Below are 18,482 nucleotides of genomic sequence, written 5' to 3' on the forward strand. Positions count from 1 at the left end.
AAGGTCAATATGTCAGAGGCCTGTAGTTATTGGTTAGTTGAAGCAAATATAGTTACCTTTCGTCCCATTGGAAGTCCTTCATCTTGACGATGTGCGGATGATTCAAAGTTTTAAGGAGTCGGATTTCTGTAATCAGGTTTTCTACTGCGGAACCTTTCATAATGGAACGTTCAATACATTTTATAGCGGCACAGTCCCTCTTTCCGTCCTGTGAAAAACAGAAAATATTATTACAAGATTTTTTCTTTTAAATGTACCTTTATACAATAGTAAAAAGTATATATTAACAAAGTAAATATTTATTATACACTAGCTGTCACAGGTGACATATATATAATATAGGTTTATAAAAACACACGCGCATTCAAATGCAACGTTGTGACAAAATTTCAAAGCAATCGGTGTAGCGCTTTTGGAGATATATGATTTTTAACAAGCGATCATTAAAATTTTTATTTATACAGATAACTAAACTGTCTTAGTAACAATCTTTTGTATTTGTTAAGTGATAAATTAAAGACGTCCACTGACTCGGTATAATTATTTCCCTCCATAAGTATTCTGGGCTATGGGGAATACGTATGGTAGTTAGTACGACACTGAAATAAATCTCGACTTCTAGTATTATCATTGCAAGCAATTCCGGACCATCAGATGCGACAATTAGAATTTTATATAGAAATACTTATAAATTCCAACGTCCGATAATTTAAGCATATTCATTTGATTGCTGGAATATCCATTTTAAAACATAGAAAACGTAAGATTTTATTTAGTATTCTGTTAAATAGCTTGTACATGAATATTATAATGTGGGTTCCAGACAGGAGAATTGTACTCAAGTTGACTTCTAACAAGTATAACAGTTTAATACACTTAATATTGTTGAAATTCTTTGTCTATTGCGAATTAAACAAACTTGTTATTAACATCGCAAAATGCAATAAATTAACATTTACATGTAATAAAAATAAAATATCTTTTGTATACACACTAAACGGCACACACATCAATGAAGTAAAATATATCAGGGACCTTGGGGTAACACTGGATGTTAAATTAAACTTTATTCAACACACTGATGACATCATTAACAAAGCCAATAAAATGCTGGGATTTATAATTCGCATAGCAAAACCCTTCCACAACATAAACACTCTATATTCCCTTTACACCTCATATATTCGCCCGCACCTGGAACACTGTACACCGATCTGGACTCCTTTATACCAAGCCCATATCGAAAGAATAGAAAGAATTAAAAAAAAAATTTTAAACACATAAATTATAAACTAAACTTACACTTCTCAAATTATACCGAATCGATTAAATTTCATAATTTTAACTCCCTCCAAACACGACGTCTAATTTTTGATCAAATCTTATTATTTAAAATCCTAAATAATGGTCTGGACTCACCAGAACTTACCAATTTAATAATCTTCATATTCCGTCTAGATCAACCCAACAATCTGATTTATTTTATCTACCCTCGTGAAGAACAAACATTCGAAAAAATTCCCCAATTCTTCGTATATGTGCACAATATAATACAAAATTTTACAGCATTGACATTTTTGGTAATAACCTAAAGAAATATCAATATGAAATAATGCGTACGATCGATTATTAATATAAGAGTATGGAATGTATCGGCAGCATCTCCTATCCTCTTCCTATTTTCCCCTTCCTCTCCCCTTCCTTTAACACTAAATTAATTTTAAGATACTAAAACTTCATTTTTAATGCACTTTAACATAAGAAACTTCTGTGGCTTGACTTCAGTTAACTTGTATATTTATATCTATCATTGTATATTATATAAAAGCTGTTTGTTTCTTACAAAATAAATAAATAAATTTCTAGTTAACTTTCTCTTACTGTGCTAAAAAAAATCCACGCATTCCGGTGCTGTGTAGTCAATAAACTTCTCTAAATAAGTGATTTAATATGGGAAAAATATGAATATTCATATCTAATCGCTTGTGTTTATTATATTCTATATCAAAAGTGATAATAATTGTAATTTAATTGCTGAAAACATGAAAAAACCATCGGCAGATGCTAAAAAAACGTGCGAGGAGTCCACATCCAACGGTCCGCGACCGACTGGCTGGCGCATAAATAAACCACTCGGATGGCGGCTGGCACACACATAGCTATGCGGTCGTAGGTATCGATGGTCTAAATCGAAATACAACTGCGGACGTGTGGATTTCTCATGTTCCCGCATAGCGAACTAAAGCGGGACATCAATAGCGTGTCATTTCCTCGCACACTCTTCGCGTAGCAGTCTCACACGGTTGATTGTATTGGTGCATTTGATCCCGATTTTTAACAAAAAACACTGATTTTTAATTGAATTTGAAAACAATGTAAAATATTATTTTTTAATGCAGTGCATAAATGAATAACGGAGGAATACCTAAAATCTAAACCCAGAATTTATTATATTTATAGAGTTATTAAAGTTATTAGAAGTAATGTGTAGTAAATACACAACACAGATAAGGAAAGGTTAACCTAGTTATAAATTTCAACATTTGTAAACCCTTGTTAGAGATTTCCGTTGTGTGGTTAACAATTAATTTTATTTTAGTTTATTAATGTACACAACAAAAGGTTAACCCCTAGAGTCCTTTTGAGAGATAATTCTCTCAGCCTGACACTTAAAGGTTGAAAAATATGCTAGCACATTTTGTATTACGGTGAAATACATGATTTGAATTCTTGATTCGCCGAGCGCAAGCTGATTCTATTTTCATAATAACTTACGAGATATATGAGAAACGTTTTTTTTTCTCTCTAATGTTATAAAAAAATATTACATAATGAAAAAATTATAAAAATTTCATGAATTTTATAAAATTTTCCAGCTAAATAAGCGTTCTATGCAAAGATATTAGAAGAACGAGATATGCTATGTTGGTCGCCGGACCGTAGCCGGAGTACTACCTAATTAGGGTACTTTGAACGGTATCGGGACGTGTACGCACAGAAATCTGTTCTATGTATTAGTGCGGATACCTTAGCGATGCCTTAGCGTAAGCGAAGGTGTGCAGTAGTATTGGTGAACAAAACCGGCGACACTCGGCAAAACAATTCCACTCAGTACGAACTGCTCATAGCACATCTCGTTCTTCTAATATCTTTGGTTCTATGCAATAAAAATAAATTATAATTTGCAATGCACTTTTTACAGATAAAATATCTATGTTTGCAAGTGACAAAATGAAAAGCTAGACACATTCCTGCCAAGCGAATAAAATTTGTTCAAGTATGCTTAGAGCATTTTTTAAGGTTCAAAACACCATAAAATCTAGTCAAGTGCGGACTACGTTACGGATTCGCTGGTATACCAGGTGTTAGAGGAAGACTGAATGTGGTTAGTGATGGTAAAAAATTGTCTAAACAAGCGGGCAGAAGTTAGAGAAAACAGGAACTAATCTGGTTCACAGATGGGTCCAAGATGGAGAAAGGAACAGGGGCCGGAGTCTGTCTGCAGGGATCCAAGAGGGAACTCAGTATACCTCTAGAAACACACTGTACTGTGCTTCAAGCTGAGATGAAAGCCATCTTGGCCTGCGCACAGGAGAATATACATATTGGGTACAGGAATAAAAACATAAGCATATGTTCCGATAGCCAGGCAGCCCTAATGGCATTGGGAAGTAACCGATGCGACTTCAGACTGGTGATGGAATGCAGGACTCGCTACCATCAATAAAATAACCCTAATCTGGGCTGACGAACTAGCAAGGAAAGGGGCGAAATCACCACTTGTAGGATCCTAGCCGGCCGTAGGAGTAGCAGCTTGCCACACTAAATTACATATTGATAGGTGGGTCAAATCCCAACACCGCAAAGAATGGGAGAGGGCATCTGGAATGAGACAATCCAAAGTACTCATCAAAGGACCAGACCCTAGACGAACCAAGAAACTACTCGATATGGACAGAAACTCGCTGAGGGAACTGGTAGGACTACTAACAGGACACTGCCATCTCAGGAGACACATGAGAGTGGAAAACACCAATAGATGCAGGAAATGTGAAGAGGATGAAGAGACTCCAATTCACCTATGGTGCCAATGTCCTGCTCTGCTGGGAACTAGGCTCAGATACCTGGGGAGACATACAGTTAGGGTTGCCAGACGTCCTTTATTTTAAAGGACGTCCTCTATTTCAGACCCAAAAATTGATCTTGTCCTCTAATTTAAAATCTTCAATAGAGGACAATACTTTGTCATCATGGTATCAAAACTACAGATACCTAATATTAACCTTGATGCATTGTATGAAGAGTTCTGTATATTAAAGCCTCTCCTGACGAAAATTATAGACGGTAAGAAGTGTGAAAATGTTCTTGAAATTTGGATTCAGATTCTCAAATCTACAGATGAAAATCTGCTAAAAATAATACATTACGTATTTTCCATCCCCGTTTCTAATGCCCAAGCCGAAAGGATTTTTTCCTTGTGTACGATACGTGGACCAAAAACCGAAATAAGATAAATATTGATACTGTAAAAGCAGAATTACAAATAAAGTCGAACTTCAACATGAAATGCAAACAATTTCATTATAGAAAACGAAGAAGCTCTTAGAGCAGCCAAAAGTAATACCAAGTTTTAACTTTATTTATTACTTTAAATGCAAAATGACTAATTAAGGTCATACTACTTACTTGGCTTCGATTAACATTGTGAATATTGTTTTTTATTAATAAATGTAACTACTGATACCATAACAGCATTTTATTAAAAAATATATTGATGTCCTTTATTTTCATCATATGTCTTTTATTAAATCGTATCAAATCCTCTAATTCAGAAAACGGGAGCTGGCAACCCTACATACAGTAGAACCAGAAGACATAGCCACATACCCAATGACAACCCTGGGGAACTTTATTAAAGGGACCAGGTCGTTGTTAAAGGATTGAGGTAAAATGGGAGATAGCATAATGGGCCTATGGACTAAGTGCTCACGGGAACTATGTGTAAACCGTCTCTGCGTTTAAAAAAATAGAGAAAATAATTACCAATTAACGTAACATAATATATGGTGCAAGCACTGCGAACCTGTCATAAAATATCGGTTACTTTTGTGCATAATTGTGCAAAACCTGGTGACAAATGTTCTTCGAGATGTGTTTGGTAAATTAAAACTTCTGTACGCACAAATTTTAACAGATGTTTTTATAGTTATTTAATTTCAACAATAGATTATTTACAACGACATCAGATAATATAAAAATTAACACTCAACAGTAAGAAATACAAATACATGCAAAACTTATATAAGTTTAGATTAGTATTGACTGAAAAGACATGATAGTATAGATTTCTTGTACCTGGATCAGCTACATCTGTGTATCTATTACTAACTTTATGTAATCTAGGTACAAGCGAGTGATATCATTGAAGTTCATCATTAACTCATTCTGGTTATTAAAGAGAGACTGTAGATCTTCAGTCATTGAATAATTAAACGTTTGTAACTCTTATTAGTGTAAGGGGAATATCAGGCGGACCAGTCAGGTCAAGTCATACCATGAAATGTACATATTGATGACGACTTACTTTGTTGAAGGCTTTGTACACAGTGGAATATGATCCTGACCCAAGTTTTTCGACTACCATATAACCCTCAACCTTAGGGAAAGACATTTTCGTTGAATCCGGTTATTAATTTATTAGATAAATAGTAAAATTGAAACAGATTCAAGTTATCAACATCACGATTTACAATTTCGTCTGTCACTGTCAGAGCTGTCAGAAATGACAGAAATGAAAACTGATGGTGTTGCCAGTTAGCAGTATAAAAGATGTCGGGATTATTATAAATATAGGTAGGCACGTCAAACAATAATATATGGTGTCTACGCATCAACGTTTATATATATATATATCTTGCAATAGATAAGACGGTCGACGATCAAGGGTGCGCCTGTTCTCACATTGCCGGAGGATTGGGGGCGGAGCTACGAAGTTTGCCGAGTGAACACGAAGGCTCAAAGCGGCTCGGAACTACGAAGTTTGCCGAGTGTACACGAAGGCTGGCAACAATCAACTGGATTTTGAATAATTTGTTTGAAGTCTTGAAGTTTGACTGTGGTTTGACGTTCGAAAATCTCTCAAGTATGAGGGAGATTTTGAGTTGAAAGAAACGAAACATGGAGGTCGTTATAAACTAATTTGTATTCCATTTTTTTTTAACCTAACCTAACCTAACCTAACCTTCTACTTCCTGGTTACGAAACCATTATTGATAGGTTATTGTACTTTTTATTACTAACCTCCAACTTACCTAGCTCTGGTAGTTTGTATTGATATTTGAAGGTTATGTTTGTATTATTTAAGCTTTCTGCCAGAAGCCTGACCTCACAATTGTTATTTAATCTTATATATTCTAGGTTTTCCGAATAAAATCACAAAGTAGAAGAAATTTGTGTTTAATCCGTGACCTATCCTGATATTCCTTTACGATAGGCCTACTTCACTAGTAACTCTTAAGATCATTTAAACTTGAATGCACTACTTGTATTTTTATGACAAAGTGCCTTCTTCGATGTAATTGTTATGCAGTCTTATGGAGAAATAACAACCAACCAAGAAAGCCAAGTTCTCATTGTCACAGGTTTAAATTTGCCGGGCAGATATGAAGTGAAGTTCGGATTTCGTAGCTCCGCCCCCAATCCTCCGGCAATGTGAGAACAGGCGCACCCCCCGACGATCAACACAAAATCAAGATTATGCTTATATCATTATTTATATAAGCACAATCAATCGAATATGTTCATAGAATTGTTTTTTATCTTAAATTTATATAATATTCCATTACCACAATCAGCTAATCAATATTTCCAAATAGTATAAAATAAAGTCGCTATCCGCGTCTGTCTGTTTGTGCGCTTAGTTCTTCTAAACCAAGCAACAGATTTTGATAGGGTTTTTACTATCATTTAGAGAATTTCTTCCGGAAGGTTTATGTATATAATACATTCATATTATATTTATAGACAGTAGAGAAAAGTCAATGTTTTGTAATCAAGTTGTAAATAAAATGTTTTCAGGCACTTACATTGTTAACGCTCGCTATACCTTGTGAGATACATAAAAATAATGTAGTACAGAATTGTATATCTTAAAAAGGACTACAAAACTGTCCACTACGGTACATGTCTATCTCCTAAGAATAACTATAACTTTTATAACATAAGCTAGGTACGACCAAGAGAGTAATATGGTGTGGCAGCCCTCTATCCTTCATCCATGAAGAAGGTTCCCGTTTTTACCTGAAGGGCGAGCTTTTGAAGATATAAGAGCTGGAAGTTTCGCCCTCTACAAATTTCTAGAACAGTCCAGAACATTCAAGAGTATTCGAGAGCATTCAACAACATTTCAAAATACCTCAGAACATTCTGGATTGTTCGGAAATAGTCTGGGACGTTCGGAAACATCTTAATGTATAAAAATTCAGCCTGATTATGTTTGTGCCGCAAACCTCAAAAAGTATTCGTTTGACATCGGTGAAAAATTTAAAGTTTGTTGTTATTAGTGCCAGAAGTGTTTACAAATGTTTAAATTATTGAAAAAGTTGGGGATACCGAAGGAATACTCAATACAATATATGTGCAACGTAATGAGATACGGAGTAGAATTAAAGTCAATGTAATGTAGTCTTTTAACCTTTCCGGGAGTATGGACGCGAATGAACGACAGTACAAACTTTCGCCAAAGGAGTATGGACGTCTATGGGCGACAGGCGTTGCATAGTTAAATTTCGCGCCTCGATCCTGTAAATTTGCATTGTATTGCCATCTATGGGCATATTCCTGTAACTTTACACCATTTTCAAATATTTTACATCATTATCGACAGAGATATCGGCCGTTATTTATTTTGCGTGACGTCACACGAGCAAGTTTGGACATAAACAGACATATTCAACCATTGATTTCGGCGCGCACGTGTTTTTACGTTTTTCTCGCGGATTTCTAATATTTTGTTCGAATATCTGTACTTTAGAGCTCATATTTGACGTATTTTATGTTTTTAATGTGATTGTTAGTTTGTAGCGAAGTAAATAGCAGTGTGTCAACCTGTAAATTCCATAGTTTTAATGTGATTGTTAATTTGTAGCGAAGTAAATAGCAGTGTGTCAACCTGTAAATTCCATAGTTTTTAAACTTTTAATTTTTCTTGTGGTCCAACCATACGTAAAACCATATTAAAATAACTTTTTCGTGGTTTTGTGATATCTTGAGCAATGTGATTCATATGTTTTGAACGTTTTTTATCATTATTATTTGTGTTTTGTGTTTGTTAGCAGATATTACGACATTTTTGGTGATTTTACTCTGACAGTGATTTTTATGATTGAAAGTGTACTAAAACATCAAAAACCTCCACAAAATGGATTTAGGAGATGATGAAATCGCCAACATTTTGATGAACAGTGATGATGAAGAGGAAAATATTGAAACTATTGACGATCTATCATTATTCTCCGATGATTCTTCTACTGATGACGAGGAAACGGTTTTAGTAGAGTCGCAACCTAGTGCTAAACGGAGACGGGAGGAAGCCAGGATATGGGATGATACGAACTTCACTCCAACACTGCACAAATTCGATGATTTCCAGTCCGGAATAAAAGCACATGTTAATTTGGAGGATGATTATCTTGAACTGCAACTTTTCCAACTTTTTTTTACAAAAGACATTATACACACCATTGTTTCCGAAACAAACATTTACGCAAAATCCGCATCCCATAATGTATCCGCATCGTCAAAAATTTAAAAAATGGGTCGACACTACGAAGGAAAAAATGTACGTTTTTCTATCTACCATCATTCTTATGAGTCTGGTTGGAAAAAATTGTATCAAAAAATATAACTAACTAAAAGCCCTATTTTAAAGATGTTTCCTTTCTCCCTGGGTAATTCCCACCCCTCCCCGACCCCATTACCTACTCCGCTGCCCTGATGCTCTCTCCCTCACATTTATATACTTTCTCTTTCTTTATTGTTTTAATCTTCCTCTGTATTATATTTTAGTTTATATTTGTACTGTCCTGATGAAGGTTGAGTCCAACTGAAACCGGTCGACGTATATAAATTTAATAAAGTGGTTTAAAACAAAGATATTCTTTCATTTATGTAGATAATAATAATATGACGCGCAAGTAAATTGATTAAAAGTCAGGGACTCCCGAGAAAGACATATATGGCTGGATAGTGCAAATCTAAATAACAATCAAAACCATTCTTAAAGAACTTGGTACCATCAATAAAATAACTCTGCTCTGGATACCAGGACATAAAGGAATTGAGGGCAATGAGCGGGCTGACGGACTAGCAAGGAAAGGGGCGAAAGCACCACTTGCGGGATTCAAGCCAGCCGTAGGAGTAGCAGCTTGCCACACATATTGAAAGGGGGTCAAATTACGGCACTGGGAGGAATGGGAAAGGGCACCTGGAATGAGGCAATCCAAAGTACTCAGGACTAGACCCAAGGTGAACCAGACAACTACCTAATATAGACAGAAACTCACTGAGGGAACTGGTAGGACTACTAACGGGACAATACCATCTCAGGAGACACATGCAGATATTGGGAGTGGAAAACACCAACAGATGCAGGAAATTTGAAGAGGATGAAGATACTCCAATTCATCTTTGGTGCCAATGTCCCGTCCTGTTGGGAACAAGGCTCAGATACCTGGGAAGACACATTGTAGAACCAAAAGACAGCCACATATCAAATGACAACCCTGGTGAACTTTATTAAAGGGACCGGGTGACTGTTAAAGGAATGAGGTAAAATGGGAGATAGCACAATGGGCCTATGGCCTAAGTGCTCACGGAAAAAATAACAATTTATTTTATTAATGACTATTTAAAAATTATGAAGTAAATTAGTTTATTCACAGCATTCTTCACTAGGGATACCTGTTCCGAGGCGGACTATAGGTTTTTTTTATTTGTTATTTGTTTTTGGGGTGTTACGCCGTGTTGCGATAACTCCTTCTTTAGCCAACGTTTCGGACAACTGCTCATCGCAGATCGTCTTCCCTGATGATGGACACTGTAGCGTCAGATAATCAATATCTCTAAAGAGTATAAAATAAAGTCGCCATCTATGTCTGTCTGTTTGTGCGCTTAGTTCTTCTAAGCCACGCAATGGATTTTGATAGGGTTTTCACTATCATTTAGAGAATTCCTTCCGGAAGGTTTATATATATAATCCATGTACTATATATTCGTAAAAAGTAGAGAAAAGTTGATGTTTTGTAAGTTGTAAAAATAATATTTTTGGAAGCTTACATTGTTAACGCTGGCTAAACCTCATTAGATACCTTAAAATAATGTACCACGGAATTGTATATCTTAAAGAGGTCTATAGAAAAGTCTACAATGGTAGAGGAAAGGAAGCATATTCGGAATACCATTTACATTTTAGGGTGCAGAAAATAAGATAAAAATGTTTTTACGAATAAAAGTCGATTTAAATGTTAAGAAACTAATAGTTTATTAGGAAACGAGAACAGAAATTAAAAAAAAATATTACAGTGCTTTTAAAAAATAAAAAATTAAAGAATGAGAAAAAATGCGTTTTTTTAAAAGTGCGTGTAATTCGGAATAGTATATTCCAAATTATATTCACTTTTAATTTTTCAGAATATAATAGTGTCTTATTAATTATTTGCAATAATCACATACATACTCTTCTGTTTCGCATCCGGCACATTCATTGTGTACCCAGAGGTTGCACATTAGGCACTTGACCCAAAGTTCTCCCCTTACATCCTGACTGAAAGGACCATTGCAGAAAAAGCACACTGCGTCTTCATCGTTTGGTTTATTAGTTCCAGGAGGGATGACTATATCAGAAGAGGAACTGTCATCAATTACTTCCGATGCAGAAGAATCCGAGTCAGTAGCAATATCTGTCGTTTTTTTCTTTTTGGAATTTTTTGTACCCTTGGGCTTGTTCTTGGCAGTCCTCTTTTCCTGTTCATCTATTAGTTGCTTCTTGTATGGAGAACTTGATATAACGGTTGAAACCGCTGATTTACGCCCTCTATTGGATGTTTTTTTCCTAGTTTGCGGAATCGGGGAAACATCAAATGGGGTAATGATAGTGCGATTGGGTCTTCCACGCGAAGTCGACGGCTGGGGTTCAATCGCGACCAAGGAAGGACTTTGTTCTTCGGGTGGACTTTCCATTAAAGCTAATGGACGTGCTTCAACTTCCATCATGGGTGTTGTTGACGCTTCTGCACAATGCTGGACTTCAGACTCTTCAATTTCTGCAGCAAGAAAGTCAGCATCGCTAAAAATATGCCGGTTGAAGGGATAGATTCCACTAACTTTGAATCCATTTGCTGCAATCTCTCCGGTTTGGCATTTGCGATAAGCAAACCACAATAGTTATAAGAGACCCTCGTTCAGCCGAAGTTAGTGCACCGATTTGTTTTTTACCACGGCGTCCAATGATTTTCGGGATTTTACTTTGAACGATAGATAGTCCTGATTCATCTACGTTGAATATACGGTCGGCGGGGTAGTTTTTTTCTGAATACACATTTTCTAGTATGTCGTAAAATGTGTCCAATTTTTCTTTGGTAAAACCGATGGCTCTTGCAAACGAGGTTCCTGTAGGTTTTCTCATAGATAACACATTTTTGTGTCTATTTAGGAAGCCTTTCAACCAGTATCTGCCAGCAATTCCCGATTTAAAAGGAGTTGGATGATTATTTTTAACAGCCACTTGATAAGACAATCGTCGGATATCCATTTGTGTTAGACCATAGAATTTTTTTTCCATTACAAGGGCGTAGTCTACCAATTGTTTTTCGAACTCTGCACTAAAAACTGGTTTTCGGCCAATTTTCTTTGAGGTTAAAGTCAAAGGGTCCGCATCTTTTTCAGATACGAGTCGAAACAAAGTAGTACGTGGAACTTTAAAGTGTTTAGCTGCCATCAAATATCCCATTTTTTTATTGCGAACAGCACTAATGGCTTCACACATATCATTCGAATCCCACTTCTTCCTTTTCTGGTACAAATTTGGTGACGACATCTCTGTAAAATTAAATAAAAGTACTTAAAAAAAATGAATATAATTTGGAATACTATTCCGATTTTGCATCACATTCCGTATTCCGCATTAGCAACATATAACCTAAAAGATCTTTCTTATATCACATGTCAACGTATTAAAAAATGCAAAAACGAAAGCCATACTATAAAAATATAACTCTTTCTGAAGTGATTTCATTTGTAATGTTATAAAATAGTTTGGAATATGGGGTGATTATATTGGATTAAAAACTCACCGAAAAAGTTTTGATAGGAGCAACTTCACAAAACACGTCAGCATTCATCCGCAGACACAGGAGGACTATTATACCGGCCAAAATCAAGGCTCACAGCTTCGACTTTCAATAGTTATAATTATTACCGATAGATTCCGCCACCCGAACCGAAGATAAGACGGTATTCCGAATTACCAACAGTATTCCAAATACGCTTCCTTTCCTCTATATGTCTATCTCCTAAGAATAAACCCCAGCAACGCCGGGTACACATCAGTTAGTTTAAAATGATATCATAAAATCGTATTACATCTTTTCTGGGACGTACAATTAGATTATTATAAAGATACAATTGCTTTTGTAGTGGTGTACAGGACGATTAAAGTCATTTTATTTAATGAAGGCATCTGTGGTCGAGGAGTAAGGGTCTCGACTAGCAAGCCAGTGGTCGCAAGTAAATTGTATGTGATTTATTTGTGTCATTTCATGATCTACTAATACATAGTACATTTGCGACACTTTCCAGAGTGGAAGATAATTTCAGTATCGCCCTTGTGTTTGACCACCATTCAGAATTGAAACGTTGCTTCAAATGATTTCGGCCGTCTTTGGTGACAAGATCTGAATAACCAGGAACTTTCCCACCTCCCTCTTCCCCCTCTCCATTACCTTCAGCCTCATAACACACCCCAATTGGGGATGCCATAGTCTCACTGACTTCAGACGGTTGGGAGCAGTTGGGACTTTTGTGCGGTTTCACACAAAAAAATGTTTTTGTTAGGAAGTTTGAACAATGCATCAAAAAAAATTGTCGAATGGAATCAAGAATGTAAATGGATGGAATATTGATTCTGCTACGCACTCAGAGTTTTTAGGCGTTTGCAGGACATGAGGTATAAGGGGACTGAGGACGGATGTTTCAAACTAGTTCGAAAAACTTTTCAAAATATATGCATAAATCATTATTTTAAAACGACTTGCTTGTAGATCTTTCAGTTTGGCCCCCTTGAAAGACTATCACCCATAATCGAAATATTGTTTAAAAGTGCTTTAGCTATGTTTAGTGACCAGGTCTGAATAGAGAACCACCTCCCAATCGTAGTTTTTTTTTCCCATTTCCTTCGCTACCTTAATTTTTTTAACCTTACAATAACAGTAAAGCATAATAAAAATAATATTTTTTATTTTATTCCAGCTGGTTGGGACTCTTGGGCAGTAATCTCATAAAAAAATTGGCTCTGCAATTTATTTTACAATGCTATTTTTACGAAAAATATTAAAAGCCGAATAATGGGCGCAAAAGATTCGAACTAATGATTTTGCTTATCCATCACTGATGAAACATTTTTTTTATATATTGCAACTTTCTATGGTTATGTTATTGACAGGACAAACTTCGCTAATAATTTGTTTCGTAAACGTCAAATCCCTGAGGACTGATCGATTATTTAACCTGTCTTACTTTTGTAAAGATAATCAATAAAACTTACATAATAAATAAATAACTTGTTCAATTAACAATTGAACAATGTTTTTTCCAGCCATATTTCAATATTTTGTTAGTTCTGCATTAAATAAGTTACATCAAAAAGTTGACACGAAAATTGGTTGAATTAACGGATTCTTTGACCATCTGATTTGCATTTAACGTTAAGATGGATTCTAAAGATATGTATTTGAAGCCGGGATATATTGAGGATTCTTTTAAAAGCAGAAAAGATGAAGAAAATCATGAAAGTGGAGGAAATTCTCTATCTAGTGAAGAATTTGATTCAAACGAAGAAGAAGCTTGTCATTCCGGTATGTCCACATTCCTGAAAAAGAACATTTTCATTCTCAATAGTTAAAATAGATCGAATTGGTAAATGTGGAGAAAAATGAGAGAGTTAAGTGTGAGTATGTTTGAGTCTAGCCATGTTTTCACTAGCGAGATTCCCAAATTCGCTATGTTAAATACATCATTCCAATCCTTAGATTTGAAGAGTAAAACTGTGTCATCAGCATAACTAACTATTTCACCGTCTATTTTCATGCTGCAAAGTTCATTTATGTAAATAGTAAAAAGAACGGGCCCTAGTATGCTTCCTTGTGGAACTCTAAATATAATCGGCTGTGGTTTATTAGTATGGTTATTCATTTTGACTTGTGTTCTGTTACTCATATAAATTTTTAATAGTTGGAGTTCCTTGCCTTTGATACCCATGTTTTCTAATTTTTTAAAAAGGGAATTGTGGCAGATTGAGTCAAATACTTTAGCTTAAACTAGATATATCGCTATGCATTTGTACCCTTGATCTAAGTTGCTATTTATATAATCTATTGTACATGCCAAAGCTTTTGTGCCTATTTTTTCTCTAAATCCATATTGGTTATCCGAGATTAATTTGTTTTCATCTAGGTATTTTATAATTTGGTTTTTTAATACTCTTTCGAACATCTTTGAAAGAGAGTTTAACAATGTGATTGGTTTATAGTTAGTTATTTCCATTTTGTATCCGGATTTATTATTATTATTTTTTATTTTTTTATTTTTTTTTATTTTATGTGACACCTCACAAGAGTGTCTCTGCCTGTGCAGTGCACAGACAGGGGAACTATGTCACCACCCGGTTGGGCGGCGTTGTGAGGCGGAGTAAGGTAGGGGCTGTAGGAAGGGATTTGTTAATGCGGGCCTTGAAGAGGCTCGGATTATAGGAGGGAGGAAAAACAGATGCCGGTAGCTCGTTCCACATACGAGCCGACTTACACAAAAACGAGTCGTAAAAACGGCCCGTTCTCATGAAGCCAACGTCAACCGTGAACGGGTGTTCAGTTCGTGTCCGTCGAGTTTCGCGCACGTGCACCGGTGCACCAGGAATCAATGCTGCTAGCTCCTTGGAGCAGGCTCCATTGAAATACCTGTAGAACAGACACAGCATGCCTACATTGCGTCTATGCATTAGAGAAGGCAATCGGTCTGTTGACAACGGATTGTCAATCAGACGGATCGCTCTCCTTTGCACAGATTCAAGCAGGTTTATCAAGTATTTTGGGGCACCAGCCCAAAGGTGGCTCCCAAATTCAATAGTTGGGCGGACTTGAGACTTGTACAGGGTCAGCAGCTGGTCACTGTTGAAGAATCTCCTAGCCCTGTACAAGACGCCCAACTTTTTGGAGGCCTGATTTACTCGGGCTTCTATGGATCCCCGATACTTGAGCTGGTCTGATATAGTAACTCCAAGCATTTCAATGGAGTCTTTATTGGGGAGAGTGCTCCCATCAAATTGCACCAGACAGTCATTGATCTCCCTCTTTGCCGAAATCAGACACGCTTGGGTTTTTGAGACGTTGAAACTGACCAAGTTGGCCTTACCCCAGGCACGAACCATCTCTAGGTGGTGGCCAATTTTTCGCTTCAAAACTTCCCGAGCTGTTCGGACGTCATAGGTGGAAGGGGGCCTGTCAAAAAGATAACCCTCGTGAACGGTGCTGTCATCAGCGTAGCAGTGAATTGGTGCACATTCAACGAGATCGTTGATGTGCAATAAAAACAGCGTCGGAGACAGCACAGATCCTTGTGGCACCCCCGCATTGATTTGGTGCGGTGAGGAAGAAGAGCCGTCAACCACGGTTTTAATTGTTCTTCCCCTCAGAAAGTCCGCAATCCAACTATGCAGGGTTGGGTGGATCCCATACGATGGTAATTTCCCGATAAGCGCCCGGTGCCAGACTCTGTCAAAGGCTTTGGAGATATCCAACCCAACGGTTTGGGTTTCACCAAAACGTTCCATGTACCGCCCCCAAATATGCGTTACATATCCGAGTAGATCGCCACACGATCGGTTTCGACGAAATCCGTATTGCCGATCGCTTAGGATATTGTTATTCTCGAGATATGTGAGCAATTTGTTGTTAACCACCCTTTCTAATACCTTCGAGAGTATGGAAGTGATGGCTATGGGGCGGTAGTTAGAAGGGTCGGAACGGTCCCCCTGTCAACCCAACGGTCGGACGATTGCCTTTTTCCAAAGATCTGGAACCTTTCCACCTTTGAGAGAGAGCCTAAATAATTTCGCGAGCACTGGAGTCATTTCTGCAGAACACCTCTTGAGGACCAAGGCAGGTATTCCGTCCGGCCCACTGGCTTTGTCGACTTTCAGCTCGTTCAAGACTCGGAGAACCTCTCTGTTCCGGATCTTCGGTTCCTCCATTTGAAAACCGCAGTGCGGAATGGAAGGGGGAGTCTCTCCGTTATCTTGAAGAGTTGAGTTTTCCGCGAAAATTTTGCCTAATAATTCAGCTTTCTCGCGGGCCGAGTTAGCCAGCTGACCATCAGGCTTGGTCAGAGGTGGGAAAGTGGTTCTGCAGAAATTTCTTCCGATCGAGCTAGCGAGTGACCAGAAAGCACGGCTACCAGTGGGGCAGTCAGCCAACTTTTTCGCAATTCTCTGGTCGTGATCGCTCTTAGCTCTATAAAATAAACTCTCTCTTATAAATGCGAATCACTAGTCTTTGTATTGGCATCTAATTTTAAGTTAAGAGTTAATATTTAGATTTTAAATAGTATTTTTCTGTTTATATTTTTGTGTGTATGTAACTTCTTTTAATATTTTCCATATTTTCTTTGGGTTATTGTTTTCTTTTTTAAAGTCATATAGTTTTAAGTCATTTTGATTTGTGAGTTATAACTTGTATCCTTGGATTTGTACTCTATGTGAGATGAGTAGGATTGCACTTATCTCCCAATATACCGGAATAATTAGTATAACATATGTTTATTTTCAGCCTACGTCCACACTTGTGAGTTTTGCAGCCTGTCTTTCATCGAATCTGGCGATCTTTTTACCCACTTTAAAAGCTGCGAGCCAAGAACCGTACTTCAAGATTGCAACTCCGAGGCAAATACAAGCAGCGAAACGTTGTTACGTGCTCTCCCCAGCATAACAAAGGGAAACGCAATTGATGAAAAACTGACTCAAGCATTACAAGTGGCCCCGGACACAGCAAGAAACATACTCGATCCTGAACCAGCTGAAATACTTGACTCCGAACTTCTTATAACACACGAACCAACCAACCAATCAACCGAATATGAACCAAACTTCCCTTGTGAAGTATGCGGTGAGAATTTCCCTGCATTCAGCAAAATGAAATTCCATTCCCGCATTCATACAAAGGAAAAACTCTTTGTTTGCACGATTTGTGCTGAATCTTTTTATAGCCCGGACGTGTTGAAAGTTCACCGTAAGACGCACTCGAGGAAATCGTATCCTTGCGACGTTTGCGGGATGAATTTTAACAGGGGAAACACATTGAAAAAGCACAAATTGATTCATACAGGGGAGAAACCTTTCTCTTGCTCTGAATGTGGTCAGTTATTCAGTCAGTCCGGTCCTTTGAAAATTCACCAACGAATTCATAGTGGAGTGAAACCGTTTGTTTGTGATGTATGTAATAAAGCTTTTGCTCACTCAAATTCTTTGGTTTTACACCGCAGAATGCACACAGGCGAACGGCCATACTCTTGTCTCAGATGTGATCAGACTTTCTCTCAGTTATCTTCTTTTAAAACGCACCAGCGTGTGCACACTGGTGAGAAACCATTTTCGTGTGATGTATGCAAAAAATCCTTTACTCGTTACGCTTACTTGATTACTCACCAGCGCATGCATTCAGGGGAGCGGCCATTTACGTGTGAGGAATGTACGCAGTCTTTCGCGCAGATTTCTCACCTTAAAGCTCACCGGAGAATTCACACAGGGGAGAAACCATACTCATGCCCGAACTGCGAGAAGTGCTTCTCGCGGTCGGGGGATCTGAAAAAGCACCAGCGCGTGCATGTTAGGCAGAAAGCTTTAGCGTCTTAGTTAAATCTTATTCAGCTTAGTCTTAACTTTATAATTCGTGTAGTATTAGTTTTTAGGAAGGTCTCAAATATGCTGGTAACATAATTGCTTCTTGCAATAAATATGTAATGATTTGGGATATACTGCATTGAGTAGAGGTATTATTTACATGTAGATTAGTCTATGTCTATCTAGAATGACTTAATGTTAAAGCCGTAAAATGAAGAGTTAAAATTAAAGCCATAATATGCCTGCATAGTATTAAAGAACAAAAGCAATAAATAATGGTATTTGACGAATCCTAAGGATGTTTCCATGCGTTTTCTTT

The 18,482-nt window shown here is 37.1% G+C and overlaps 3 protein-coding genes across 3 annotated transcripts in view; 1 reads left to right on the forward strand and 2 right to left on the reverse strand.

The window, feature by feature from the left end:
- The window catches only part of LOC149415951 (serine/threonine-protein kinase ULK3-like), a 28,426-nt gene extending 22,663 nt beyond the window's left edge, over window positions 1-5,763 (reverse strand). Inside the window, exons 1-2 of the mRNA XM_089642013.1 lie at window positions 5,585-5,763; window positions 57-208 (exon numbers count right to left, since the gene is read on the reverse strand). Coding sequence (XP_089498139.1) covers window positions 57-208; window positions 5,585-5,671 — 239 coding nt within the window. The 5' untranslated portion in view covers window positions 5,672-5,763. The remainder of the gene's footprint in view (window positions 1-56; window positions 209-5,584) is intronic.
- A 4,947-nt stretch (window positions 5,764-10,710) lies between these two features.
- Window positions 10,711-12,242, reverse strand: LOC149415952 (uncharacterized). Its single transcript, XM_089641769.1, has 2 exons — window positions 11,435-12,242; window positions 10,711-11,403 (listed from the first exon to the last, which is right to left on the reverse strand). Exons 1-2 carry the CDS (start codon window positions 12,092-12,094, stop codon window positions 10,711-10,713), a joined length of 1,353 nt encoding a protein of 450 aa, XP_089497895.1. The 5' UTR covers window positions 12,095-12,242.
- A 5,140-nt stretch (window positions 12,243-17,382) lies between these two features.
- LOC149415953 (uncharacterized) lies at window positions 17,383-18,175 on the forward strand. The gene has a single exon (XM_089641770.1). It carries the CDS (start codon window positions 17,456-17,458, stop codon window positions 18,173-18,175), a length of 720 nt encoding a protein of 239 aa, XP_089497896.1. The 5' UTR covers window positions 17,383-17,455.
- The last annotated feature ends 307 nt before the right edge of the window (window positions 18,176-18,482 follow it).

This window comes from Hesperophylax consimilis, chromosome 17, assembly GCF_061612785.1.
Source record: "Hesperophylax consimilis isolate HC1 chromosome 17, BYU_Hcon_1.0, whole genome shotgun sequence".
Lineage (NCBI taxonomy): Eukaryota > Metazoa > Arthropoda > Insecta > Trichoptera > Limnephilidae > Hesperophylax > Hesperophylax consimilis.